This window comes from Lepus europaeus, chromosome 16 (assembly GCF_033115175.1).
Source record: "Lepus europaeus isolate LE1 chromosome 16, mLepTim1.pri, whole genome shotgun sequence".
Taxonomy (NCBI): Eukaryota; Metazoa; Chordata; class Mammalia; order Lagomorpha; family Leporidae; genus Lepus; species Lepus europaeus.
Window position 1 is genome coordinate 60,178,073 of NC_084842.1, and position 12,032 is coordinate 60,190,104.

General features: G+C 44.3%; 1 protein-coding gene across 1 annotated transcript in view; it reads right to left on the reverse strand.

The window, feature by feature from the left end:
- Positions 1-3,408: 3,408 nt before the first annotated feature.
- PGM2 (phosphoglucomutase 2) overlaps positions 3,409-12,032 on the reverse strand; it is a 45,890-nt gene continuing 37,266 nt past the window's right edge. The window contains exons 13-14 of the mRNA XM_062213053.1: positions 11,869-12,002; positions 3,409-5,766 (exon numbers count right to left, since the gene is read on the reverse strand). Coding sequence (XP_062069037.1) covers positions 5,664-5,766; positions 11,869-12,002 — 237 coding nt within the window. The 3' untranslated portion in view covers positions 3,409-5,663. The remainder of the gene's footprint in view (positions 5,767-11,868; positions 12,003-12,032) is intronic.

Here is a 12,032-nt window from a genome sequence, read left to right on the forward strand (position 1 = left end):
CCCTTGGGACTTGGAAATCAATGGGAAATAGTGCAAATGCTGCAAAGAATTTCTAGATTGAAGGAGACGTAGCAAGCCTACCAGGCAAACACAATGAATGGACACTATCCTGAATCCTGACTCAAAGTGTAAATGAAATGTATTAGACAAATGGGGAAATCTGCACATTTCCTGAATAATCGATGGCTTTAAGGAATTGCCAACTCTTAGCTGTAGCAATGGTAGTACAGGAGAGAGAGAGAGAGAGAGAGAGAGAGAGAGAGAGAGAGAGGCAGAAGCCTGGAACTCAATCTTGGCCGCCCATGTGAGTGGCAAGGATCCAACTACTTGAGCCACCAGCTGCTGTCTCCCGGGGTGCCCATTAGCAGGAAGCTGGAACTCCAAGCAGAGCTGGGACTTGAACTCCGGCACCCTGACATGGGAATCCCAACTGATGTCTTAATTGCTAGCCAAATCACCGTCCTTGCATGCATCTTATATTCTTCGTAAGAAGAAACATTGAGAATAAATTCCCATAATAAAAGACAGGTTACAACAGACACTAAGATCACTAAAAGTCTGTACAGGTGTTTTGAAGAGGCAGTGTTCAGTTTAGGCGCAAGGGAGAAGGGGAACTGAGTGGAAAAAACTAATTGGGCCAGACTATACTTATTCCATCTCCAGAGTGGGAGAGTCCACATAAGAAAGTGACGATTCAGGGTCAGAACTTGATAAAGAAGTTTGCCATCTTATTCAAGCGCTCTTCAAATAGTGCATAAAAATGCACATTATGAAAAAAATCTATGCACGGATTTCACAAATTTTTTGCACTAAGATAGACTTATCAATTGCACTTCTCATGAAAATTCTGAAGTACCTGTGTGCTTAGGATAATTATAGTCGTGAGCACCAGAAGCTTCCAGAGGGCAGAGACATGGTCATCACATCACAGGGAATGAGCCAGTATATGGTTAGGAAAAGGAAGTCCACGGAGCCTGCAAAGGAGAAAGTCAGTCTGTACCCCATCTGTAGTTTACTTGTTTTACTAAACCACAAGGACACTCATCAGGTACACAGCTACATTTCACTCTCATCACCTAGACGTTTTGAAAAAGTGCAATTGTCCAGTTAAGGTGAGAGAGTTCAGGACCATGTATTTGAAGGACGTAACCAGGCTCTGTCACCTCTGGAACTTGCAACCCCAACTTCCCTTTGGAAGTTGCACAATGCTATTTTGAAATGGTTTCAAAACTATTTAGAAGCTAGAGGGGCGGTCTGTGTGCCCAACTCCATGCAGCACCAGGTCTAGGCCACATAAGAAAGTGATCTTCCGCGGCTCACTAGGCTAATCCTCCGCCTTGCGGCGCCGGCACAGCGGGTTCTAGTCCCAGTCGGGGCACCAATCCTGTCCCGGTTGCCCCTCTTCCAGGCCAGCTCTCTGCTGTGGCCCGGAAGTGCAGTGGAGGATGGCCCAAGTCCTTGGGTCCTGCACCCCATGGGAGACCAGGAGAAGCACCTGGCTCCTGCCTTTGGATCAGCGCGATGCGCCGGCTGCAGCGGCCATTGGAGGGTGAACCAACGGCAAAAGGAAGACCTTTCTCTCTCTCTCTCACTGTCCACTCTGCCTGTCAAAAAAAAAAAAAAAAATTACATCAAAAAAAAAAAAAAAAAAAAAAGAAAGTGGTCTTAATTGGGCACAAGTGGGAGGTGACTGACGGCTCTGTTTCTCAAATTTCATTTACAAAGACCCACAAAAAGGAACCAGGTGGGAAGAAGTGGGATTCCTCCCTGCCGCTGAGCAGGACCCCGGTGGGGGCTTCCCCGGCGCAGTTTTCTTTCTGCTCCAGTTAACCCCAGGAGTCATCATGCTTTGCTTACAGGGAGAAAGCTGTAGAAGTGATGTTATTTTAAACTTGCAGTTTCGACTGCTAAAGAGTGTGACATCTGGCTTTCAATGGTTGAGTTACGCTACACAAATATTCTCGTAGCAAGAGTTGAACAAGGGGAGGATGCAGGAAATCACATGCAAATAATCTCCCAGAGCCATTTTGTGTTAAACACGTGTTAGGAATTTGAACTTGGGAGTTAAATTGCCTTTTTTTTTTTTTTTGGACAGGCAGAGTGGACAGAGAGAAACAGAAAGGTTTTCCGTTGGTTCACCCCCCAGCGGCCGGCGCACCACGCTGATCTGAAGCCAGGAGCCAGGTGCTTCTCCTGGTCTCCCATGCGGGTGCAGGGCCCAAGCACGTGGGCCATCCTCCACTACACTCCCGGGCCACAGCAGAGAGCTGGACTGGAAGAGGGGCAACCGGGACAGAATCCGGCACCCTGACCGGGACTAGAACCCGGGGTGCCGGCGCTGCAGGAGGAGGATTAGCCTGGTGAGCCGTGGCTCACCATTTGAAAGAGTCAGACAAAGAGAGATCTTGTATTTACCGGCCCATTCCCCACATGTGGGGCTGGGCCACACTGAAGCCAGGAGCTCAGAACCCGATCCAGGTCTCCCACGTGGGTGAGGGACGCAGTTCCTCCAGCACCGTCTTCTGCTGGGACTAGGACTGGACACTAGGACAGGTGCTGCTGCTGCAAACCTCTGCCCCAGCGCTGCTCACCGTCCAGATGCTGCACAGCTGCACTGCAGCGCACTGGACGGGTACGGCCGGCACCTGTGTTTCCTTGGCTAGACTACGCATGCGATCAGAGCTGCACATTTACTACCAGCACCCAGAGAGGAGCCCTGCTCTCAGCTGGAGTCAAACGTGGCTCACTGGGTGAGCGTGGAACAAGCGCACAAATCCCCCTGAGGGTGGCATCTCAGGATGTGGAGATCATACATGCAGTACAGATGCCACCCTTCCAAAACCCCTTCAAAGCACGTTCTGTCACTTAAAGCATTTATTTTTAAAGCCCGTGCACTTGCAATGTGAATGAAATAACAATACTTTCCCTTTTAAGCACCATGATTGAGGTAAATAAGTGACACTCCCTGTGTTTCTTGGAGGAAGGAGAGACAGCTGATACTTCAGAGACCACAACGAAGAGCAGCTAGAACAGCTGGCCTGCATGTCCCTCTACAAGTCAGTCTCTTAGACGCGGGACTTGTTCACCTCTACACTCACATCGGAGTCGTCGCTAGGCAGGGTGAGCGATGAGGAGGCAGAGTGGGCCACTGAGACAGGTCTCCGTCCTCACTACAGCCGGGGACTCGGCCTTGCTCCCGGCACAGGGCCTTCCCCAGCACCTGTGTGCCACGCAGTCCTGTCTCGCTTGGCTTCAGCCTCGGCACTCACCCCCTTCAGGCTGCAGCCCAGGCAGGAGAGCAAACAAGGCTGCCCTCTTTGGTACCTACTGAGATGTTAGGGCTCCCAAGAGCATTCTGCCAGATGTCAGCGATGTACTGGTGATCGCTGCCCCTTATCGCTCCATCACTTAGAGACCCACAGTGTGAAATGACCTCAGAGGTCACTGAGAAACATTTCTTTATTTAAAAAAATGTCAAAACATCACCCAAAGCCCACAGTTTCTGTCAGGCTCACTATCAGTGCTGTACATTGAATGGGTCTGAACAAATGCACAAAGCAAGTGCTTGTCATTACAATGTCACCCGGAGTGTTTTACTGCACAGAATCCTAGGCTCTCTGCCTACTCATCCCTCCCCATGCCTCAACCACAGATCTTCTTGTCTCCATGGTTTGGGGGACAATGGTGGGTGCTGGGTCAGCAACTGTAACACGTATATCCTCTAGTGGGGTACACTGATAAAGTGGGGGACACGGGCATATGGAATATCTCTGTATCTTTCAACTTTGCTGTGAAACTGTAACTGCCCTAAAAAAGTCTTTGAAACAAAAGACAAAATTGAGGTTTTGAGAGGTTGAGACTTAATCAAGGTCACAGATTCAACGGATTAAAACCCAGGGGCCTTAGTGTTGATGCACCGCCCGGTGCTACCCCCACATCCCATAACAGGCAGACATTAAGAAATGCTTAACGGGCACCCATGCATGCTCTTTCTTAGGAATGTGGGTGAGAAACAGCTTTGGGGTGGGGGGAATCCCGTCTAGGTCCAGTGGAGTTGCCTGCTCCTATGCATGGCAGAGAGGAGGGGTACATCCAGAAGTATATTCTGGGCTCTGCCTTCATCATCTCCCTCTGCCCTAAACCCTCATCTGTGTGCACCTGTGCACTGCTCCAAGCTTGGGAGACTGCTCCATCCTCAGCTGCTACCCGCCCCTGATGCTGAACGAGGGCAACCTCACCCTAGGATACGAAGCACCCTCTGGGCAGAATGAATCCCTCCCCACAATCTTGCAAGTAACTCTAGTACAAAATTTCTAAGTATGATTGCTACCACTGGCCCAGCAATTAGACCCTGAATTCCAGCACGGTGGGATGGGTCTTTCTGTATTTCTAGAAATTAACTCTGTGATGGGGCATGGGGTACATGCTTAAAAAAGGTCCATAGAGGACACGGATCTAACATCTCTTTTTGCTAGAGTACAGTTTAAGACTAGAAAGCATTTTAAATAAAAAAAAATATAGCTTCTCCAGGAGGAGCTGATAGAAAATACTGGCTCTTGTAGGCTTGGCACTTCTGGCAGGACACAAACTGTGTATCATTAAGGTAGAAAACCATTTTCCCTTCACTTTAGAAAAAAGATTGCCAATAGGACTATGATTTTCTATTATTCCAGAACTGTTAATAAACATTTGGCTTGATTGTAATAATAAAATTGTAATCATTCGCTTTAAAAGTAGAAATGGATGGAAAATACATAAATGTACAAGGAACAGTTTGCTCCTAGCTCACGGCCACTGGAGTCACTTTGAAAGGCTGTATGGCAATGAACCATGAGGTAAAGGCACAGATTGAAAAACAGGCGTGGAAAAGGCAGTCTACATTTCTGATCACAGAAGAACAATGTGACAAATTCAGGGTGAAGCGAGTAGTAACTGCTCACGTCCGAGAATTACATTAAATTGTGCTTAAGCAAAAAAACTGAACAAATAAACGACTTCCCGAATTACAAATCACTGTTTGGTTCCCAAGACTTAAAGAGAGAAAATGAGCATCAACAAATAAAACACAGGGAAGCTGCTTCTCCTACCATATGTGTAACACACAGTGGCATATGATTAGAACAAAACGATAGAGCTTAAAGAAAGTTACTGTTTTAAATTATCTTTTGCTCCACTTTACATGTTCCTAGGAACTACCTTTTCCCTGAACATGAACACGTTTGATCTATTCATTTCTTTTGACTCCTAAGGAACTGATGGGAACATCACAGTAAATATACCTAAAACGTGGCAATCCTACACATGGCAGTTGGGAGTTTAGTAATCACACAGATTTTCTGTTTCAACTATACATAAGAAGAGTTACAGGGAAGACATCCATTTATGTAAGTTAAGGCATATTAATTTGACCTATTTTTGAAAGTTATTTTGAAAAATTCAGATAGGTCCTTGCTCAACATTTTTAAAGGAATGTTGGTTTGTTAGGTTTTGCTCTTTCTTTTTATTAACCTTAAAGATCAAACTAAGACAATGAGTAATACAGATCTGTCTAAAAGATATAAATACTAATAGTGATAATTTGAATCATTCAGCCCTCAAAACGACTCCTTATCAGGTTGCGCTTGATTGGAGGTAAATGTACTTATGCCCAAGGCTGGAATATTTTATTCTGCCTTTGGCTGCAGATTATACTTTTGTGGCTGGAAAAAATGTTCTTCAATGGCATCGACTAGTTCATTTAATTCTTTCTTCAACTGCTCTGGGTCACTGGAAAACAAGAGAAAAAAAAAAAAATCCAGATCAGTGAATTATTCCAAAGCGCATTTAAATGCTCCCACCAGTGAGCAAGCCACACTGAAATTTACATTTCGGAGAGGGCCCACATGAGAACAAAGCAGAACTCTAGCAACTCAAGCTTGGGAACACATTTGCTGACTTAGACCAAACCTCATGAGATAATATGCATGATTTTCCCCAAAGGGTTTCCCGAGGTCTTAACTATATAAACAAAGCCAGCTCTTGTTCTATTCGTGAGAAGTTTTAAGAAACACAATTTTTGGCCTAGCATTCCTGAAAGATCTACAATGTTTGTACCTAACAGTGCAGAGAAAACTTTCCTGACTCCATGAAATTCTGCTAAATTTTTGCAAAGAACATCTCCTGCTAAGTCCTCAGTCATCCAAGACACGAACGCTCCTGACGATGCTTGCCCCGAGACCGTTGGAAGCCAAGCTTGAGCCCTGTGGATGAGGCCAACCGAGGGTGGCCAGAGCTGGGAGCCTGCCAGGAGGCTCAGAAGCCAGGAAGTCAGTCCCCTGGGTTTTATTCTTCATTACTATGCCTCTAGAGCAAATAAGAATCTAAGGTACAAAGTCACAGCCGGACAGGAGAAACATGTTTTGGGGTCGTTAACAGAGGGGTGTAAATCAACAATATTGTATTGTAAAATTTAAAACAGCTAGAGAACAGCCTGAGTGTTCTCATGACAAAGAAATGGCAAATGTTTGAGATGTTGGGTAATCTAAATATCCTGGGTAGATCATTATACAATATTGAAAGGTACTTAAACTTTACAGCGTACTCCATAAAAGGTGTTCAATTATCTATCAACTAAAAAAGCTTTTTTAAAAAAGAAGACAAGGGGGCCGGCGCCGAGGCTCACTAGGCTAATCCTCCACCTGTGGCGCCGGCACCCCGGGTTCTAGTCCCTGTTGGGGCACTGGATTCTGTCCTGGTTGCTCCTCTTCCAGTCCAGCTCTCTGCTGTGGCCCGGGAGTGCAGTGGAGGATGGCCCAAGTGCTTGGGCCCTGCACCCACATGGGAGACCAGGAGGAAGTGCCTGGCTCCTGGCTTCGGATCAGCACAGCGCACCGGCTGTGGCGGCCATTTGGGGGTGAATCAACGGAAGGAAAACCTTTCTTTCTCTCTCTCTCTCTCACTGTCTAACTCTGCCTGTCACAAAAAAAAAAAAAAAAAAAAAAAGACAAGGGGCCAGTGCTGTGGCACAGTGAGTTAAAGCCTGGCCTGCAGTGACGGCATCTCATTTGGGCACTGGTTCAAGTACCAGCTGCTCCACTTCTGATCCAGCTCCCTGCTAATGCATCTTAGAAAGCAGCAGAGAATGACCCAAGTCTTTGGGCCCCTGTGCCCATGTGGGAGACCTGGAAGAAGCTCCTGGCTCCTTGTTTCAGATCAGCTCAGCTCTGGCTGTTGTGGTTATCTGGGGAGTGAACCAGCAGATGGAAGACCTCTCTGTCTTTACCTCTGTAACTCTTTCAAATAAATAAAATAAAATTTAAATTAAAGGAGATTTAAAATGATTATATTAGTATATGGTACAAAGTAGTTGATAAAACTTTGTACCTCTAGTTTTTTTTTTTTTAAAGGACAAATTTAGGGATATAGATTCCTCTAAGAAAATTAACCTTTTCAAGGATGTGGGAAACATTCATTTATATGCAAACAATTAGAAGGTTAATAATAGATATAACTGAATTTCCAGCTACCTTATGTGAGCTACTTTAAGTATTTAAAACTGAAAAGCTGAATTTAGAGCCTTCATACTCAATCATCTTTAACATATGCCAAGCTTATTTTTATGGAAACAGCCATCCCCGTCATTAGTTAAGATCATTTTTCACAATGGAATAGCTAAACAGTACAAAGAAATCAGACCCTGATTTCGCCTCTTCTACTTACTATGAGCCCTTGAGCAAATGGCTAAGCTTCTCCAAGGCCCAGATTCCTTACTGGAAAACTGAGATAGAGACTTCACCTTCTCAAGAGTTACTGTACAGGTCGAGATACTCTATAAAGTCATTAGCCCAGAACCATGCTCAAAGACCTCAAGAAGTGCAGCTTTTGCTATATTTATTTTATTCTTATTGGGAATATGTAAAATAATCATGCTTCATAAAGACATACGAATTATACTCTTTTTGTCCCTCTTCCATTAGTGTGTGCTGAAGAAAACAACAAGAAAGCACATTTTTTAAAGAAAAGTAAAGTATACCTGAAACTAAAACTTCGTGAATATGCTAATTATTTACTTACTTATTGAGTCCAGTTTTTAAACATGGCATACATATAATGATTCATTTACATATTGACTTAACGTTGCTGGCATTGAGTTTCTTATGTGCAGAACAAAATCAGTACTACTAATGTTCTGTGGGGCAAGAACTCCTAAAACCAAAGTTTTTGTCTTACCAATCCCCATTATAGTTGCTAGAGGTTCATTTTTTTAAAAATAAAGGTTGAGAACATTTCATTTAATTTTTTAAAAAACACCAGGCTGCATCCCACAAACCAAGGTTAGGAATTCTTGTTTCTGAAATGTCTGAGCCTAGGCAGATCTTTTTATGGAAATGCAGAGCAAGTATCAAATATAATTAGGCAGTTGTTTTTCTGCATTCATCAGGAAAAACCACTTACACTAAATAAACAGCAACTAACTTTAATTCAGGGATCTCAACCTCCTCCTGGATTGGAAGAAAATGGGCTGTTTTGGAGACCCTCTGGCAAGCCTGCATGTGTGTCTCTTTGGCTAAGTCCTCGTCCTCAGGTATTCAAATGCTAACCCTGGTGCTGCTATGAAGCTATTTTTGGAGATGTGAAAAATGTGTATAATCACTTGTCTTTATCGTAGGCAATCCAGATAGGCCAGATTGTATTTGAAAGGCATTAAGAATTATTAAGAATAATTCCATGGGTTTTTGGCAACTTCCACCCATGCCTGAGAAAGTCCAGCCTGCCCTTGGGATTCCAGACTCGCTTAGCCAGCCCCTCTCTCCATCCTGCCCCCTAGGGCACAAGCCAATTCCTTGCAATCAACTTTTCTCCAAACACATTCTTCCGGTTTGTTTCTTGGTGGGAACCCTGCCTTGATACAATCATATCTAGTACCTTGAGATATTAAGAGAATGTCCTTGTTCTTAGGAGATGCACACTGAAATATTTAGGAGTGAAGTATCACGAGGTTTACAATTTACTTCTAAATGGTTCAGAAAAAAATGCATAACATATTTAGTGACAGAGAAAATACTGAAAATGTTAGCAATTACTGAGTCTGGCTCAGGGTCAGCGAACTATAGCTCAGGGCCTGTTTTTGTAAATAAAGTTTTATTGGAACACAGTTACACTCACTCCTTTATGTGTATGGCAGCTTTCACACCACAACCAGAAAGCACGCAGCCTGCAACACTTAGTAAGATACTGCCTCGTTCTTTACGGAAAACACTTGCTGATTGCTGATGTAGGTGAAAGCTATGTGAATATTCGCTGTACTATTATTTCAGTAAACCCGCAGGTTTGCAATTTTCCCAAATAAAGAGTTTGACAAAACTAAAGACATCTCTCCCAACAGAAATATTTCTAAAAAGCAGGCTTACCCTTGCAAAGGATTTTCCATTCTAAGTGATTGTAGAATTCTATGAATACATGAAATCCGTGATATAAGCACACTATTAACACATATTTTTTAAAGATTTATTTATCTGAAAGCAGATTGGGAGGGAGGAATATTGATCTTCTACCTGCTGGTTCATTCCCCTAACAAGACGCTCAGAAATGTTCTTCTGCTCCCAATCCCATGTATTCATAATGCAAATGTTATTCACAAAGTGTGAAAAACCCTTCTATGAGCAAGGCTTTGGTCTGGATATGTTGTGGCAATTGCCTATACTGGTGCTGGCAACTACCACAGCCATGAGCCACATGTGGCTACCGAGTACCTGAAAATATGGCTGGTGCATCCAAGGAAATCAATTTTTAATTTCATTTAAGTCAAGTTAATTGGAATTCAAATAAAAAATACGTAATTCATTTCTTGGAAAACTGCAGTATGTTTGGAACAATTTGAGTATCAAAATCTACTTTTTCTACTGTAAATTTATGAAACCTAAATACAGATCAGGTATATCCAATATAAATTTACCATTCAAATTGAGACATATTCTGGAGGGGTTGGTGCTATGGCCCCCTTAGTAGGCTAAGCCTCCACCCATAGCACCAGCATCCTATATGGGTGCCGGTTCATGTCCTGGCTGCTCCTCTATCAATCCAGCTCTCTGTTATGGCCTAGGGAAGCAGCAGAAGATGGCCCAAGTGCTTGGGTCCCTGCACCCACATGGGAGTCCTGGAGGAAGCTCCTGGCTTTTGGCTTTAGATTGGCCAATCTCCAGCCATTGAGGCTATTTGGGGAGTGAACCAGCGGATGGAAGATCTCTCTCTCTGCCTCTGCCTCTCCCTGTCTGTAACTCTACCTCTCAAGTAAATAAATAAATAAATATTTTTTTAAAAGAGTCATTCTGGAGTAGACACTAAAGACTTTGAAGAAGTTTCTTCCCTTAGAAACAAAAGAATGTAAAATATTTCATTAAGAAGTTTTACATGCACCATATATTTTAATAATATTTTGCCTATACTAAGTCAAATAAAATAGATTATTAAAAACTGTTTCAGCCGTTTCTTCTGTTTTAAAATGTGACTAGCAGAAAATTTTAAACTGCTTATATGGCTCACACTTTTTTCTACTGGACAGCACTGAACTTAATTCACCTTAAAGATTTTTTTTTTCCTGATCCTTAACTGTATTCTGATTAGGGTAGTGCTGTTAACCTGTGTGTCAGACAGGTTTGCAATATCACATTTATGCATGCCAGGGACATGCACTAAGGCTGTTACAGTTCAAAAGGGTATGGTTGTTGGAGGGTGACCAACTCAAACTCTTTGCCAAAGCCAACATGACCCAGAAACATGACCCAGAGGCCACCAGCCCATCAGCTCCTGCAGGCAGGGGCTATTTCTGATATGATTCTTTCTCCTCCCTGAGACCCAGCTCAGAGCTGTGCTGGTGCTCAAAGATATTTGCTGAAGTCATGTGGAATGGATTTTTTTTTTTTAGAGATTTATTTATTTATTTGAGAGGCAGAGTTACAGAGAGAGGGAGAGGCAGTGAAAGAGGTCTTCCATCCACTGGTTCAATCCCCAGATGGATAAAATGGTCAGAGCCGACCTGATCCGAAACCCGGAGCCAGGAGCTTCCTCCAGGTCTCCCGAGTGGGTGCAGGGGCCCAAGCACTTGGGCCATTTTTTGCTGTTTTCCCAGGCAATAGCAGGGAGCTGGATCGGAAGAAGAGCAGCTGGGACATGAACTGGCACCCACATGGGATGCCGATGCTGCAGGCAGAGGCTTAATCTATTGTACCACAGCACCAGCCCCTGGATTTTTTTTCAAAACATTATTTCAGAAGCAGAAAGTGAAAGACAAACATATAGAGAGAGAGAGAGACAGACAGAGACTGAGACACAGAGACACATATACTTCCCATCTGCTGGTTCACTTTCACTCCCTAACATGCCTACGGCTGGGCCAGGCTGATGCAGGGAGTGGAGAGCTCTAGGTCTCCCACGTGGGCGGCAGAGACCCAAGCATTTGACCTATCACCTGCTGCCTCCCAGAGTGCACGTTAGCAGGCAGGTGGAATCAAGAGCCAGAGACAGGTACCGACACGGGAGGCGGGCGTCTCACCTAGTGCATGTGGTGATAGCTTAAATGCCTGCCCCTTCATGGAGGAGAGAAAGAGAGAAATTCACCGGTGCTGAACACCAACAAAAAGTACTTAGAAAACACAAGTATTATCACTATTACTGGAACTAGGAAGGCAATTTTCCCATACAAAGAACGTTAGGAGGGAGGGAGGTGAGAAGCACCCACTCTCACCGCATCTGCCACAGGCCCAGGGACAGCACTTCTAACTAAACTGCACCCTGGCATGCTGGAACGCCCTGGCATGCTGGAACATTTTACTGAACCAACTGGAGAGCCCAGAGAAGCAAATATCACAGCAGCTGCCGTTCACACCGTACCTGTTTCCAGGAGGGGCGCACAGCTCTGCGTAGTACTTGATTTTGGGTTCTGTCCCGCTGGTCCGCATGGTGGCCACGCCTCCATTAGCAAAGGTAAAGGTGATCATTTGGCTGCTTTTGCTGGTCGGAAGGACCTAGGAATGGATGATACACGTTGTAATTTC